The 17,777-nt window shown below is 37.2% G+C and overlaps 1 protein-coding gene across 10 annotated transcripts in view; it reads right to left on the bottom strand.

Moving 5' to 3' along the window:
* Positions 1–17,777, bottom strand: part of ITSN2 (intersectin 2) — a 140,268-nt gene that overhangs the window by 95,015 nt on the left and 27,476 nt on the right. For 7 of the 10 annotated variants that reach the window (XM_032353163.1, XM_032353162.1, XM_032353160.1 and 4 more), the window contains 8 exons: positions 15,110–15,173; positions 12,805–12,906; positions 6,435–6,527; positions 4,519–4,582; positions 3,138–3,301; positions 1,655–1,861; positions 1,402–1,501; positions 420–559 (listed from right to left, as the gene is read on the bottom strand). In XM_032353163.1, the coding sequence (XP_032209054.1) occupies positions 420–559; positions 1,402–1,501; positions 1,655–1,861; positions 3,138–3,301; positions 4,519–4,582; positions 6,435–6,527; positions 12,805–12,906; positions 15,110–15,140 (901 nt within the window). In that variant the 5' untranslated portion in view covers positions 15,141–15,173. Of the gene's footprint in view, positions 1–419; positions 560–1,401; positions 1,502–1,654; positions 1,862–3,137; positions 3,302–4,518; positions 4,583–6,434; positions 6,528–12,804; positions 12,907–15,109; positions 15,174–17,777 lie in introns of those variants that run through there. The other 3 variants (XM_032353168.1, XM_032353169.1, XM_032353167.1) reach the window with 1 other exon arrangement.

Here is a 17,777-nt window from a genome sequence, read left to right as displayed (position 1 = left end):
ACAGTGCTCACAGAGGTTTAAGTAAGGGTAAGCATAGAAAGACCCAAGGAGGAAGAGGACCCGCAGGGAAAAAGCTGAGGTTAAGTCCCACACAACGGAGCTTGTCACAGAAGGTTCTCCTTTCACTGCACTGAAGCGTGACGCTTAATCTTCTGAAGGGAGAGGTCTTCTTTCCAAAAACCTGGGGGTCTACCTGTGTGCTCAACTTCATTATAAGAACTTCAAAGAAATCAGTCAAGTTGTATCTGTCTTTGAGCTCTCACACTACTTAAAATATCTGTATTTACCAAACGCTGCTAAACTTTTTGGATGTTGAAATTTTAGATAAGCTACAAAGTATAAACGCAAATGTTCTTCAGTAGAAATTCATATAAAAAACTTTAACTCTCTCACATTCTGAAGCACTGAATGTCACCTACCTGAGAGGTATCCACTCATACTTTTGTCAAGACTATTAAATTTTTGTCGATATTTTAATCTTGAAGGCTGAGGAACTGCCCACTCGGAGGTCCCAGTCTTGGGCGAGTTCCCTGACAGTGAAGCAGTTGAGGAAGTTGAGCTATAACAAAATTTATTTAAAATCTTTATATTACTAAATAAAATACATTTAGTTAAACCTTATAAGGCAGAAACATTAAGAATCATACCTTCTATAGTACAACGTAATTGCTTTTGTGTTTGATATTTTAAAGTTTTAAATAATTTAACCTCATTCTTAGGAAAGCAAATACCATATGAAGTACAAAATTACCTTATACCAAGAACGTACTATGTGCCAGGCCCTCTGTTGTGCTAGGACTTTTACGAATACTGTTTCTTATCCCCATGACAAATGTAAAAGGTATTAATGTCCCCGCCTTTTCGATGGGCAAACTGCGGCTCAGTGATGTTATGAAAAACAAGGTCATACATTCAGTGAGCAGCTAAGCTGGGACACCAAAACCCTTCTTTTTGGTTAAAAGCTAACACTCTTGCTACACTGATTTGAAGAATATTATTATGATTTATATGAGGTGTGGTGAATGAATACTGAAGACTTTGTGTTCTCTAAAATTTAAAAGATACTCAATCAGCAGAATTTGCTCAAGAAAAAATTAATGATATACCACAATTATGAAACTTTTTGAGAAAAATATACAAAAAGTATATTATTTTGGGCAAAAACTTGACTAATTAAAAACAGAACATTTTTGGCTTATGTGAAACATTTTTCCATGCATTTACTAATCCTAAAAATAAAGAATTATTTTAGGTGAATTATAAGTAGTAAATATACCTTAAATTCTACATTTGGCCATTGTAAAGTTAAAATCTGTATAAGCTCAGAGCTTACAAAAAAAAGTCGTTTGTAGATACTCCTTATTGAAAGCATTAAAAGTTGGAGGTTTTAAGCCTTCATACCTGCTAGATCCTAGATCAATCAGAGACTGGGCTTTCTGTAAACTAGCACCGCCGCCGAGTCCTCCCATCATGAGACTGTAAGATGACGTATGAGGCAATGCTAAAAGGAAAAAGGCGGGGGGAGAAATGAAGAAAGAAAATGGCTCACGCTAAACAATTTTACAAAGTATGAAGGAAATCTATATTTACTGGGATACAAGTATACCAGTTTCTTTCTTTGACAGTTTCTCAGTCATTAGCTAGAAGTACTTACTTGAAGAAGAATAAGGAATGGATAAAGGCTGAATGAGGCCAGCGGTTCCATTTGGTAGTGATGATGTGCTAACGGAAGGCACTAGGGGAGCAGGCATCATTAAGGGAGGAAGGGTGGTCCCTGAAGTCGCAGAGGATAAGGGGGTTGCCATAGGTGCAACTGGAGGCAATGAGTGAGGAATGGACAGATTGGGCATGCTTCCCATTCCTAGAGACAAAACAGAACACATTTCCCAGTGCTAGCAACGGACTATAAAGCACAGAAAACTGACAGTACAGTGAGCAAATCCACATTTACAGAGACACTATGGGCAAATTAGTCTTCTAGTTAAAAAGTTCACTAAAGCAGCTTTGACTTAGCAGCAAGGGAGGTACACCACTGCTTTTAATATCAACATTCTGACCTATGTGAACTATGGGAATGCTTTCTAAGGAGTTAAAGCATCATGATGAAAGCTAAGGAACCTTTTCCAATTAAATATTAGTACTCTCAAAGAGAGACTGCATTACTGGATTAAATGTGGGGTTTTGTGTGAGGATAATATAGTGCTGTTGAGTTACTCAAATAACACACACACACATACATTCCCCCAATGTCCCCACCCCCCGCAAAAGGATAGTTACTAGATACTTTAGGAGACCCATTTATGTATATGCATTATTTGTGAAAAGGAAGTATGCCACATATTTCACTTTTCTTATATGGACAATTCTTTAAAAAGAATAAAATGATGACTTTTATTCAGTTACTAACTAGATTACTAGGTACACTCTATGTAAGTATGGTCACACAGTGATCTGGTCTTTATCTCCAGAGCTCACTGAAATAATGAAAGAATTTAGTATTTTAGGATCTAACAACTGGAATCAAAGAACATGTAGATTCACAGAATCTAACTGAATGTTCCATACCAATGAGTGCTTCTTATATATAATTAATAAGAAATTGGCTAATCAAAATTAACAGAAAACAGATTCTCTCTGATGAATATATATATTAATGAGCAGAAAGTCTGCAATTTTTAGCCCTGAATTTAGCTGGGTAATTAACCTTTAAATTAAAAAAAATTTCTACTTAGGAATAATTTTAAATCACCTCCCACTTAAACCATCTAAGTGAGTTTGAAATTGTTCATATTTTTCTGTGACTCATTCGGAGTAGAGAGGAAACTAAGAATAGTATTTAAGATCAGCTCTAACTGGAGGGGGTCAGATATTTTATCATCCAACTGGGAATTATGAAAGGGAACACTAACCAGACTTGAGGCCAGGACAACAGGCATAAATCAGAACTGTCCCTGGAAAACTGGGACACAAGGACACCCCTGCTATGACAGCAAGTTTAACATCTTATCTCAGGCACAATTAACCTGGAGTCTGAGGATTATTGTTTTATGCTAACAAACCCTTTTCTAATCCTTAAATATTATGTATAGGGAAAGTTTAACTATCAAAAGCAGCCAATTCAATTAATAAATACATACCGAAACGAGCAGAAATTAATGGAGAGAACATAGGAGGTTGTTTCATAATAGGAGGGAGGACTACGGGCAACTGTTGGCCCTGCAGCTTTAGCTTGATGAGTTTCATTGCTATGGAGAACTCCTGCTGATCCATCTTCCCATCCTTGTTCAGATCTGATAAAGCCCTAAAAGAATTATGAAGTAGGCAGATTAGTATACAGTGCTAGCATTATTTTTGAGGATAATAAAATAGAAACAATGATGTAGTGTTCACATACAGATCATCACTTAATAACCATAATATAAAATTAAGCAAATAAAATCCAAAAAGCTAAAACCTGTAAATTAAGAAATAGTGACCAAAGATCGCATCTAATGAAATACTGCCCATCTACACAGAATCCATGTAAAGAGAATCTATGAGACCTTTGGGATGAATTCCACCAGTGTGGACAGAAAGAAATTACTCAAGAGTATAATCATTCTAAATTTAATTTATTAATTTGCTCAAATATTTATTGAAAGCCTGCTATGTGTCCAGTACTCTACCAGGCATGGGAATATTCCAAGTGGAAAGAAAGAAGGGGTAGGGGTTGACATTTCTTGTAAATACATTGAAAAACAAAACTCTAGGGAGCCTGGGTGGCTCAGTCAGTTGGGCATCAGCCTTTGGCTCAGGTCATGATCTCAGAGTCCTGATATCAAGCCCCGCATGGGGCTCCCTGCTCAGTGGGGAACCTGCTTCTCCCTCTCCTACTTCCCCTCTGTCAAATAAATAAACAAAATCTTAAAAAAAGTTTTTTTTATAAAACCCTAGATAATATAAAGAACAATTCTGTTTAAGGTAGGAGCAGGAAAAGGGAGGGCTAATTTTGGTCTTACAGATGATGAAAGAAAGAAATGAAATAACTACAAAGTAACATAAAGAAGATTTTTGAGAGTTTGCCAAATTATAAAGAAATATATTTCAATGGCAATGTATTTATCGTTCCTTAAAAATTCTAAGGACATTAAAAAATTTGTCCAAGAGAGGGGCGCCTACGTGGCTCAGTTGGTTAAGCGTCTGCCTTCAGCTCAGGTCATGATCAGGTCCTGGGATCAAGCCCCGCTTTGAGCACAAAGTTCAAGTGGGGAGTCTGCTTTTCCCTCTGCTCCTCCCCCCCAACTTGAGCTCATTCTCTCTTTAAAAAAAAAAAAAAAAAAAAAAAAAACTGTCCAATAGAATAAAACCCCAATTATTTTCAGTCATTTACTCAATAAAATTTATTTTCCTAAAAGCTGAAGAAATACTTAACAGCAGACTATGATAAAAAAAAAAATCTTTAGATTAAGACTATATCAAACACAAAATAAAACCAGACTATCAGAAATTTAAATTCATCTACAAGAGAGAACACTTTACCATATTTCAGCTAAAACAGGAGCCGGCAGGCCTGACTGTAAGAAAAAGGTACGTGCTTGATCACCTGAAGGTAATAAAAGCAAAAATCGAGAAGCACATTAGTAAATGGAATTCCTCCAATGCCTCTGAATAATAGTAGTGGACAATAATAATAATAATGTCATTGCTTTATTTTCATTTTAATTGCAGTCACTAAGAAATAAATTAAACAAAAATAAGCACATAAAATTATTTACATTACATTAAAAAGATTTAGGTTTTAACAAGAAAGCCACAAATCGAGTTATATGCATTAATCAATGATGAAAGATTACATTATTCATCTTAGGTTTTTCATAATAACTGGTGTATAACTTGATAATATTTCCAATTAATAAAATTCATAATTTCAAACATTATTCCCTAAAAGAGTTCTAAATAAAAAATACCAGGTGTTGGGAAAGGCAGTCCCCCAATTGGTCTCGTGATCTTGCACAATCCTCTACATCCTTCCGTGTGTGCCAAGAACGCAAGACCCTAACTGCTCTCCACCTGGGTTGTTTCTCAGGTTGGGTTTGTGGTGAACAATCTTGAGGCATGAAGAGGTAATGTTTCCCCCGGCCAAAAAACAACCTGCTTGCTAAAGATGGTGGGTTCCCTCAGGGTCAATGTTTCTGTCCTATGACACAACTGTCGCATTTCTGCCATCCTTTTGGGCTCTCTGCATCACCCTGTGGGATTTAGGGAACAGAGAAGCCTACAGGAACGTGCTGATGCTCCTAACACTAGCTGTGCCCTTTGTAACAAAGTCCTTTGTCTCTGACTCAAGAACCCTGGGTCATATGAGGAACCCTGGGTTTTATGCCGCATCCATGAGATAGTAACAGACTATGTTACTAACTTGTAAGCAGGGTGAGCAAATCCCAGCCATGATACCAGGAAAGGTAGCTATTATTATAGAAGCACAAATAACATTAGGCTACAATGTCTAAGAGGATGGATTCCAAAATCAGACTGAAAGGTTTCACAGCACAGATTAACACTAACAGCACAGATTTGGTAAATAGTAGTCATTATAGTTACTATTACTGGAAATAAAGCACTCAGGTTCTTTGGCACAGAAAAAAAGTTTAATCTATACAAAAAAATTTGAAAGACACACCTAAATTAATCCTCCTTAGGCTCTGGAGGTCATCTTGCAAGACAAGAGCTAGTGCCAACAATCAATGCTTTGTATCACCTTTCAAAAATGGAGGACTAGCATTATAAAAACAGATTGTAGGAAAAAACTTCTAGATTATTTTCAAGGAAATGGGTCTGATACATACTTCTTCTAGACCTAGTAACACTGACCATCATACAGGGAACTAGCACAATGGATTCGGAGCATATTAATAAATTTGGTTGGGAAAAAAGTCTCAACTACCTTAAGAAAGAAACTGAAAACATTCTAGAAACAATGTTAAAGTGGGAAACTGAAATTCTTGGATGTCCTTTAGGATCAAGAAAAGATCTTCCATAAGGAAATCCAAAACAACAAATTAAGACAGTTGCAGGTAAAATAAGAAAGCCACAATTTTTTTAAATGCATAAATTCTGACTGATAGGAATTTAATCACTTGGTAATACAAAATTGATGGTAATCAAATTAAAACTAATTCTAAGACAATACATGAAAAGGGGAACGCCTGGGTGGCTCAGTTGGTTAAGCAGCTGCCTTCCGCTCAGGTCATGATCCCAGGGTCCTGGGATCGAGTCCCACATCGGGCTCCTTGCTCGGCAGGGAGCCTGCTTCTCCCTCTGCCTCTGCCTGCCTCTTTGTCTGCCTGTGCTCGCTTGCTCTCTCTCCCTCTGTCTCTGACAAATAAATAAATAAAATCTTAAAAAAAAAATACATGAAAAGGAACATAACTGACAAATAAAATGTAAATACAAACCTGTTATGTAACCTCCTGAGGGTTTGAGGCTATCAAACTGCTTGTCATGCTTAGTCCGTTCCTCAGAAGTAATAGCCCACATGTTTGGCCCTCCTAAACCAGAAGTGAAAGACAAAGAAATTATAGTATGTATATATGAGAATGCTCCAAATAATTCTAAAATGTAAATATGAATCACAGGTGTCCCTGTAGAGACAGTACTCTATCCCTGCATGACACAAACGGTAAAGTTCTATCACAACCATATATGTGACACACAGCCCTAAGGTTCTTCACTCATTCACCCCATTAACATCTATAGAACAATAACTATACCATTCACAAGAAATAGGCAATAAGCTAAATTCTGGAAATAAAAAGATGAAATAAGATAGTATTCCCATCCTCTCTACATATTCAAAGTAGCTAATAATGGTCTATACACTTCACTTCTGACTACCTTTTCAGTTTACTCAACTTCTACCAGTAAGAAACCAAATATGTTTAGGTATATAAATTCATATAAATTTGCTGTATATGGTATAAAAATCGGCCCTACAGAGTTGCTTCCAGGAAATGCCTATCATTGAAAGTAGGTACCCACTATACTTTGAAACACTAAGATGGATCTGACTTAACAAATACTTCTTAGCCCTAAATGAATGGATTAAAAAGAATCTATAAACATCCTCTTTTAAAGACAAGCTTTAAGATTAAAGTTAAAAATATAGAAACAGATGTACTGAAGAACTAAGTTCCTAAAACAGCTAAACCTACACACTTTCTAAATAAATACCACACACATAGTAAACCCTTGGTTTATCAGTTTATTATAAAGTAAACAAATTAACCTGTCATGACTCCTGTGACTAGGAGTGTGGACCTAGGAATCTGGAAAACTGATGACAACAGAAAAACAATGACAACAACACAGGATGACAGAGAAGGAAGCAGCTCACTTGCACTGAGCCCCAACTCTATGTCAGAGACTTTTTATGCAGTACCTCAGTGCTCCTACTGCTGCCCTCGACATTAGGTACTATTATTATCCCCATGACACACGTGAGGAAACCAAAACCCATGGCGGTAAAGTTATTTGTCCAAGGTCACACAACTAGTAAGTGGCAGAGCTGAGATCGGAACCCAGGGAGCCTGAACTGTGAGCTACACTGTCTCTCGATATTTATGGTTAATATGCTCGTGTTTTCTGTACTTTAGCTGCCACCTCTAAAAATGAGGAAGACTGGGGCGCCTGGGTGGCTCACTTGTTAGGAATCTGCCTTCAGCTCAGGTAATGATCTCAGGGTCCTGGGATTGAGCCTCCTATCGGCTCCCTGCTCAGCGGGAAGCCTGCTTTTCCCTCCTCCACTCCCCCTGCTTGTGTTTCCTCTCACTGTTTCTCTTTCTGTCAGATAAATATAATCTTTAAAAAATAAAAATAAAAACTAGGAAGATTATCTAAGTTTACAGGGTTGTAAACACTGTATGTAATAAGTAATATAGCAACTCTAAAAATAACACTAAATATAATTTTTCATCTATTAGATTGGTAAAGTAACAACAGCTAGCATTTAATGAAACTTGCCATGTGTTAGGTATTTCTCTAAAAGCTTTATGTGCACTGTTTCTAAAAGTCTCGTAAGAATTCTATGAGGTTACTATTACTATTATTACTGTTTTACAGAGGAGGAAACAGAGGCATGGAGAGATTAGATAATTTGCCCCAGGTATCAAAGTTGTTAAGTGTTGAAGACAGGGTCAGAATCCACAGACTTAAAATTAAGAATCTTAAACTACCTGCCCTGACAATAATTAAAAACAAATAAAACCACAAATATGTTGTCACTTGATTTCAACAAAGACGTCAAGATAATTCAATGGGGAAAGGATAACCCTTCACTGAACCCTTCACTGAAAGGATGAAAGAACAGGACATCCACATGAACAACAACAGTAACAACAAATCAAACCATTTCAATCCTGCACCACATATGAAGAGTTAACTCTAAATGGATTATAGAATTAAACACAGGAGCCAAACTGAAAATTTCTGTGATGAAAGCAAACAAAAACTCTTTGTGAATTTAGATTAGGAAATGATATTAGGACACAAATGACTAAAACTTTTTGTTAAGTTGGACTTTCTCCTTTCTTAAAGACACTGTTAAGAAAGTAAAAAGACAATGGGTGTCTGTGTGGCTCAGTTGGTTAAGCATCCAACTTGTGATTTCAGCTTAGGCCATGATCTCATGGACCGTGAAATGGAGCCCCATGTCTCCCTCTGCATTCTGCAGGGAGTCTGCATGAGATGCTCTCTCTATATCCCTCCCCCCACTCATGCCTGTGTGTGCATGAGCCTGCTCTCTCTCTAAAATAAATAAATCTAAAAAAAAAATAAAAAGACAAGCTACAGACTGGGAGAAAATATCTGTAAAACATAATAAAGGACATGCATCCAACATATACGAAGAACTATTCAACTCATTAATACAATCCCTGCTCCTCCCTTTCTTTTCCCCAATGGGCAAAAGATTTGAACAGACATATTAAAGATAAAGATGGCAAATAAGCATGTGACAAGATGGTCAATGTCACTGATCATCAGGGAAATGAGTATTATTTTTTTGAAGGTTCTATTTATTTATTTATTTGATAGAGAGAGAGAGAGAAAGCACAGCAGGGGTAGGGGCAGAGAGAGAAGCAGGCTCCTTGCTCAGAGCCTGACACAGTGGGGGCGGAGTTGGGGGAGTTGATCCCAGGACCCTAGGATCATGACCTGAGCCAAAGGCAGATGCCTAAACCTATTAAGCCACCCAGGCACCCCGGGAAATGCATAGTAAAACTATAGTAACCAGGCACCCCAGGAAATGCATATTAAAACCACAGTAACAGGGGTGCCTGGGTGGCTCAGTGGGTTAAACCTCTGCCTTCGGCTCGGGTCATAATCTCAGGGTCCTGGGATCAAGTCCCAATCGGGCTCTCTGTTCAGCGGAGAGCCTGCTTCGCACCACCCCCCCGCCTACTTGTGATCTCTCTCTCTCCCTGTCAAGTAAATAAATAAAAATCTTAAAGGGAAAAAAAAAAAAAAAAACACTACAGTAACATATCACTCCATGCCCATAGAATGTCAAAAGTTTTTTTTTAAAAACTGCTGGCAAGCCTACTGAGCAACTCAAATTCTCACATACTGCTGGTGGGGAAGGAAACTGAGACAATTTACAAAGAAGAGTCTAGCAACTTCTTATGAAGTTAAATATCCATTTCCCACGCAACCCAGCAACAAGCTCCTGGGTAGGGGTGCCTGGGTGGCTCAGTCGGTTAAGTGTCTGCCTTCAGCTCAGGTCATGATCCCGGGAGGCCTGGGATTGAGGTCTGTGTGGGCTCCCTGATCAGCAGGGTGCCTGCTTCTCCCTCTCCAACTCCCCCTGCTTGCGCTTGCTCTGTCAAATAAATGAATAAAATCTTAAAAAAAAAAAAACAAAAACGAAAAAACTCCTGGGTATTTATGCAAGAGAAAAGAAGACTTTTTCCAGATAAAAATCTGTCCTCTGATGATTATAGTAGCTTTAGACATTTGGTTTAGACATGAAAGCCTGGAAACAACCTAGATGTTTTCTACAGATGAATGGATAAACAACTTGTGGTATACATTTATACAATGGAATTCTACTCAGCAATGAAAAAGAAAGATAAATATAATTACATAGATGAACTGTGAAAGTATTTTGTTAGTGAAACGAGCCAGACACAAATAGCCATGTATTGTGTATTTCACTTACATGACATTCTGGAAAAAGCCAAACTGCAGGGACAGAAATCTGACCAGTGGTTGCCAGTGGCTAAGGGCAGGGTATGGGGGATAAGGGAACCTTCTATGTGATGAAAATGTTCCATATCCTGATTTATATGACTGTATGCACTTATTAAAACCCACTGAACTATATATATACTTAAGAAGGGTAAATTATACTTCAATAAACTCAACTTAAAAATAAAACAACAAAAAAAAAACCAACACAGGGGCGCCTGGGTGGCTCAGTGGGTTAAAGCCTCTGCCTACGGCTCAGGTCATGATCTCAGGGTCCTGGGATCAAGCCCCACGTCGGGCTCTCTGCTCAGCAGTGAGCCTGCTTCCCCCTCCCTCTCTCTCTCTGTCTACTTGTAATCTCTGTCTGTCAAATAAATAAATAAAATCTTAAAAAAAAAAATGAAACAATACAGCAGCTAATACATACCAGCCACATGGAGGCGGTCAATAAATTAGTTTCCTTACTCAACCCAATGCCAGGGAACAATATAACTAAGGAGAAGTCAGAGCATTAAAATCTTTCTCAGGCTCTTCCCCTTCTGGTAAAGGTACCCTTGCCAGAAAATACTGAGAGCAAGGCTGTTTAGTCAGAAACCTCAAGACTATTTTAAGTCTGGAGAGTCTGGTTAGGAAGGCTCGAGCTGCTCTAACACACATCGAGGGAGTGTACATACCCCCAGGGAGTGGCAAACTGCTTCCTAAGACTTCAGAGGGCTCTGTGGCATCAGAAGGACAGCGCTTTTTTATGTCCCACTGACACCTCACTTTTCCTTGGCTACCTGTCTTCGCAGTGGCCAACTCAACTATCTGATAAGGTCTCTCGTTTAGTTCCAACGACCTTGACACCTTCATACCTATTCAGCCAAAAACCATTTTGGGGCACCACTGTGAATAACGACTAGGGATACAAGGATGAATAAAATGAATGCTTTAAAAGGAACTCACACACTCTCTTAGCCAAAAGAATCACACACAACAATCATGATTAAATGTTAACATGATTAATGTCACTTATAGAATAAAAATGCCTAAGGTATTAAGACAAGGCATAATTTTTAAGTAGTATTTAAATAATCTTTAAACTGGACACTTAAAAAATGACATTAATGTAAGATGTTAATGCACTAGGAATTTTACACAAAGGAAAAGTTACACAGAAGTAAGAAAACTAGAAAATATATGTACTTCAAAAACCATTTTAAAAGAGTTGATCTGGGGCACGTGGATGTCTCAGTTGGTTAGGTGTCCAACTTGATTTCCGCTCAGGTCAAGATCTCGGGTTTGTGAGATCATGCCCTATATCGGGCTGGGTGTGGAGTCTGCTTGAGATAGTCTCTCTCTCCCTCTCCCTTTGCCCCTTCCCCCTGCCCCCTACCTCCTGCACCACCCCTGCAATAAATAAATAAATAAAGTCTTAAAAAAAAAGTTGATCCAATTCTGGTTTTCTCACAGAACCTTTCCAAGAGTCAACAGTTTATTATTTTGAACTTAGAGTAAAAGATTTCCCAATTTTTCTCTGTATTTATTTGTAAACCTATAGAAAGTCAGGAAAACCCAAGTTTTGGGGTTGATGTTTAATATTTCCTTGAAAAGCCAACATCTTTTTACATTGTCTGATCACTTTAGAAATGTATTAAAATTCTATCCACTTCCCCCACTCATCACTAAATTGAGAATGTGGTATTTCCATAAAGATTTCTGTTGCTTATTCTCATCTTCTCACCTACTGGCTCTGTCAAAAATGTTCTTATGGTCTACGTGGAAGGAAAAATAGACATTTATAGAATATCCAGTATATACTAAATCCCATGCAGTAGATAGTGTTATCCCTGTTTCACACACATAGACAAACATACACACACATATGCATATGCACGTATGGGTACACACACACACACACACAAGTTCCATAAGGTTAAGTCAACACAGCTGAGTTTAGCATAGCAGTATCCTAACACACAGTTCTGAAGGTACATGATTCAAACATGCTCAATCCTACTTATATGCTGCAAAATTAACTGAAGACTACTTCTGGGTCCAGTTCAAAATAACAGTCAAATGATGTATGTCAACCCAGTACAAACTTAAATCTTTAAAACACAACTAGAATACTGGTCTAGATAGAACTAAAGCCTTAACTAGGATATGAGTAATGCATGCTTGGGCTGTTATAAGTTCAGTGCAATACCACCTCTAATTCTGCAGATCCAATGTTTAACAATTTCCTAATTACACAGATGAAAAGACCAATGAACTCTAAAATTCTGAAAAATTAATAAAACTCTAAAATGGCACTTTTTCCTCCTAAAGCCATTAGCCATTCTCTCCCTCCCCATCCTCCTTCCCTCTTCCATATTTTGAATATTGCCACTGTCATGGGCTTCAGAACTTCTTATTCATTTAACCAGTCTTCAGTACCCCCACCCCCCAATTTTAAGGCTGGAACAAGCTACAGTACACTATAATCAACAGGCAGTAACATGAATTTGAAGTAGCCTCTTGCTTATCACCTGATGACTCAAATATCAGGCTCTCTGTGTTTACAGTTTTATTACATTTTTGAAAAGCAGAAAGCAAACCTACCATGATCAAAGAAGACTCTGGCAAGGATGATTCTGCTGGTGCAGAAGACACCAGAATTAGAGTCACGAGTGGTAAAAATATGACGCACTGATCTTTTTTGCTCTGTTGAGGAGATGGGAAGTGAAGCATCAAAGAGACTAAGAAAAGAATATCTACTCAATAGAACTTTCTGAGATGATGTAAATGTTCTGTATCTGCATTGTCCAATACAATGGCCACATGTGGTTTTGAGAGCTTGAAATGTGGCTATATGACTGAGCGACTGAATTTACTTAATTTTTATTAATTTAAAGTTAAGTTGAAATCGTCACATGTAGCTAATGGCTACTATATAAGGCAGCACATCTTTGTGAGAACCAAAGAAGTCTAAATCTGTAGTTAGTCTTGGGATGATGAAATAGACATGGCAAAATGTGAGAAATACATTTGAAGCGTTTAGACACACAGCTTGGTCTAGAGCACTTAAAGACAGGTTCCAACGGTACTGGGCATTGAAAAGATTTAACACCATCTATAATTGAGCATTTACTAGAAGAGCAAACACTGCTTTTGAAAGTTTTGTGCTATATGTGAATGCCTTTTCTAGTAAGATCTTAAACTCCGAATTTGACGAATTAGATATGAGCAAGATCATCTTCAATCTTCAGCTGTATTATAAACTAAGGAGGGTACAAAGTCTACATTTGCTATCAATTCTTCAGAATTTAAAAAAAAGTTACTACCTCTAATTCTTTTTTAACTACCTTGATTCCTAAACGTCACTCCTAAAGTAATTATCCAACATTTTGTCAGTATTATTCTTTCATATATAATGCAATGAGCTACAAATAGATACACAAATGTTAAGGGAAGGGAAGAAACAGAATGAAGAAAGACTAGGCCTACCTACACTGCTTTCTTTTATGTCCATTTTGTTTGTAAGCCTTAACATTTTGATTGAAGTTTGAAACTAAACTATGTGTTTAATGCAAACTCCTATGTGTGGTGTGTAGAAATCCTAAGTTTGGGTAGAGCACTTTAGTACTACAATTATTACCCTGATTCTAAGCTTATGTTTATCACTCATTATGAAGAAAAAAGCCATTATTCAATTTTTAAAAACTGCCTGTGGCATCAAATAATCTTCATAACCCCACACCATTTCCAGCAATGCTCACAGTGATCTTTAAATAAGAGTTCTGAAAAGGCAAAAAGCAAAACAAAACTCTTATCTCAAGCCCATCCTTATATGACATAGAATTCTACCACACAGAATTTAGTTTTACCTTTTACACAAATAATTCAATTTTCCGAAACTTTCCTAAATCTCACAAGGTCAATTCTGAATCTTAAAATTTTAGATATACAACATGTATTTTTTTGTTAACAATGTGCTTAATTTGGCCCTATGACTGAAAACGTGTTTTTAAAAAGGATACAACTGATCAAATATAAATGGGAGCATTAAAACAGAATCATTGTTTGAAAGCGGTAGAATTAATTCATGAAGCTTCCTTCTTTTTCTTCTAGTGTTCTTTAATATCACTGCTTTCGATTTAAATGTTAAAGAGTTATTGACTGGGCTTTCTATTCCTTTATAATTGGCTAATGAAATTTACCACAAATTTAAGGAGTTCACATCTTAGATTTCTTTAGCAATTTAAAAATATAATGCATTTTTTCTTTCTCTTAAAAGTATAATGCATTAATTCTAAGTGACATACACACTACCTTAATACTTATTTAGGGTGGTTAATTTGTATTTGGGAAAAGAAAACTAGAATCAGAAAAGAAACTTTTAAAACTTTTTGTTACTGAAGTTATATAAACATTTTCTTTAAAAATGTTTCATATGAAACAATTGTGTGTGTAGGCACACACAACCCTTTAAAAGGAATACTTAATTTTATGTGCATATTACTAAATGAATCTTTATTAACTTAGTTTACAATCATCCTAAACTACTGAAATACCTTCAACAGTCTTCACTTACAGCACTCTGCTTTTTGTCCTCCCATTTTATACATCAAACACAATATACCTTTAGGTTATTCTTAACTGCTAAAAGGCAAGCACACATTCCAGATGATACAGCAGAACGTGCTTACACTAAGCCACAGGATTTACTGCATAATATTCTAATAGAAGATATATGCAGTGTTCTGAAGTAAACTATCAAAACGTTTTCAGTAAGAATATTTTAAGTTTTGCATTTATTAGCTCAAAGAAAAATATCAAGACGAATATTTTACCACCTTTACAACTCCCCCCCCCTACCCCACCGGGCATAACCTCTTTATCTTGCCACAAGCACAAAGCAGCTTACCATTCATTGCTGTGGGAAACTGAGCCATCATGGTCCTGAATTTTCCTTGCTAGCTCTCAGCCATCTGCAACATAAAAACATTGTGCCATTAATAATACAACAAGGGCAGATCACAGCTTTAGTGCACCAGCTTAGCAGTGGGAATGTCTGTCCCCTTCAGCTTAGCAGTGGGAATGTCTGTCCCCTTGAGCTCACACTTCCAATAGGAAACAATGCAGAGCTGCTGCTGCTGCTGAAGGGGCAGGATTTACATTTAGGGAAGGAGGGTAGGAGACTTTGTTGGGTAATGATACTGCCTTTAAAACAGAAACATTTATAAGAAAAAACAGTCCCATATTTCATAGCAAATACTGAATAAAGAAACCCTTGGCATGAATCAGCTTTGTAGACATCAACTTGGGAGAGAGGAAGGTGGTTAGAGCTAGGCAAGATGCTATTTCAGAGAAATCAACTGTATAAATTAAGTGTATAATAACATGGAAATCTGTAAGTTCTTTTCTTTAAAAAATCCCCAAATGAGAAAAATATCCAAAATAAATGTGGCACAGGGTTCTACAGGTTTATAAAAATTTCCCAGAATTATTATAATATATATGTTTATTTAAACAACTAACTGTGCTGGGCAAGTACCCTGTACTAGGAACAGAAGCGACTTTGGAAATTAACAGCTGTGATTTAAATCCCAACTCTGCTATTTTCCTAGCTGTGACGGCGGGAGAGTTATTTAATCTTCTCGAGTCTCAGATCCCTCATCTGTAAAAATACTCTGCACGAGTATTTTTTTTTTAAGTATTAGATATATTCCAGTACACTGCTTGACACACAGTGAGTGTTTGATAAATAGCTGCTATTTTGCAAACATCCAGGAAGGGAGAGTGCAATATAATCTTGAACCCTAAATTCATTATTTTACTATGAATAAATTCAAAATTCATTCCATGAATCTTGAGGGTAAAATCAGGAAGAGTGAAGACCTAGGAAATTTATAATAATGTACTTAGTAATTAAAACCATGGCTTATAAACTGCAGGGGAAAATCACTATATTAAAAAGACCGTTCAGTAGCTTACCTATTTACCCAAATCATTTAAATATTAACATTTTTAGAAGCCCAAGGTAAAATGTTTACACAAACCATGTGAACAAAGAAGGCACAAAGAGTTACACATCATGGTGGATGGTGTCACCAGAGGAGCTCCAGAGGAGCTGGCTAACCAGCTGCCTGGAAGTGCTACAAGGCACTAGATCGTAGTGAATCTGGCGTGCTCAAAGAGAAATATGACTGTATCAGTATAACCAGCAAAAGTTAGTCACACCAACAAAAAACTGGTATATACATCCAATTTACTGATTTACAAAGAGAAATTTAATAGCCGAGAAAACAGTCCCTTTTCTTCCTATCAAGCAAATTACAACATCTACTAAATTTCAACCAGATGACTGTGTAGTGAGAGAAGGGAGTTACCAGTGATTAGAATGCTTAATGACATCATGCACTGACAGTCAGATACATTTACCTACACAACAAGAATAAGCCAAGGACTGCACAATAGGGACGGACAGTTAAACCTCCAATAATGCTTTGAATGACACTGCCAACTTTACTCTTGTGACTCCTAGCTTTACTGTATGCTACCACCATACACCATCCCCCCTCTTAAAGTGTATACTCTTTCTTTAGGTGTTAATAAGCTTTAGTGCAGCTTTTTTGCACAGCAGAGAAAACCATCAACAAAACTAAAAAACAACCTATTGAATGGGAAAAGATATTTGTGAATGACATATCTGATAGAGGGTTAGTATCCAAAATATACAAAGAACATATAAAACTCAATGCCCCCAAAACAAATAATCCATTTAAAAAAGACACAGACATTTCTCAAAAACAACAACAACAACAACAACAACAAAAAATATAGATGGTCAACAGACAGATGAAAAGATGCCCAACAATACCAATCATCAGGGAAATGCAAATCAAAATCACAATGAGATATTACCTCATGCCTGTCAGAACAGCTAAAATAAAAAATACAGGAAATATCCAGTATAGGTGAGGATGTGGAGAAAAAGGAACCCTCGTGTACTATGGTAGGAATGAAACTGGTGTAGCCACTGTGGGAAAACAATATGGAGGTTCCTCAAAATATTAAAAGCAGAATGACCATATGATCCAGTAATTCCGGCACCGTGTATTTACCAAAAGATGAAAACACTAATTTGAAAAGACAGACGCACCCCTATGTTTATTGCAGCATTATTTACAATAGCCAAGTTGCGGAAGCAGCCTGACTGTCCACTGACAGATAATGGATAAAGAAAATGTGGTATACAGAATGGAATACTACTCAGCCATAAAGAACGAAACCTGTGGTGCCTGGGTGGCTCAGTAGATTAAGCATCTGCCTTCAGCTCAGGTCATGATCTCAGGGTCCCATGACTGAGCCCCACACAGGGCTCCCTGAGTCTGCTCCTCCTCTTCCTCTGCCTCCAGCTCTGCCTACTTGTGCTCTATGTATCAAAGAAATAAATAAATCTTTAAAAAAAAAAAAAAACCAACCAATAAACGAAACCCTCCTTGTGAGCCACAGGTTCAAATCCAGTGTTCTTACCCCATGTAAAGTGAGTTCTTGACTACCCCACCAGGTTTAGACATTATTTTCTGTGT

The sequence above is a fragment of the Mustela erminea genome, chromosome 7, assembly GCF_009829155.1.
Source record: "Mustela erminea isolate mMusErm1 chromosome 7, mMusErm1.Pri, whole genome shotgun sequence".
Lineage (NCBI taxonomy): Eukaryota > Metazoa > Chordata > Mammalia > Carnivora > Mustelidae > Mustela > Mustela erminea.
This window is presented reverse-complemented; position numbering and strand designations above follow the sequence as displayed.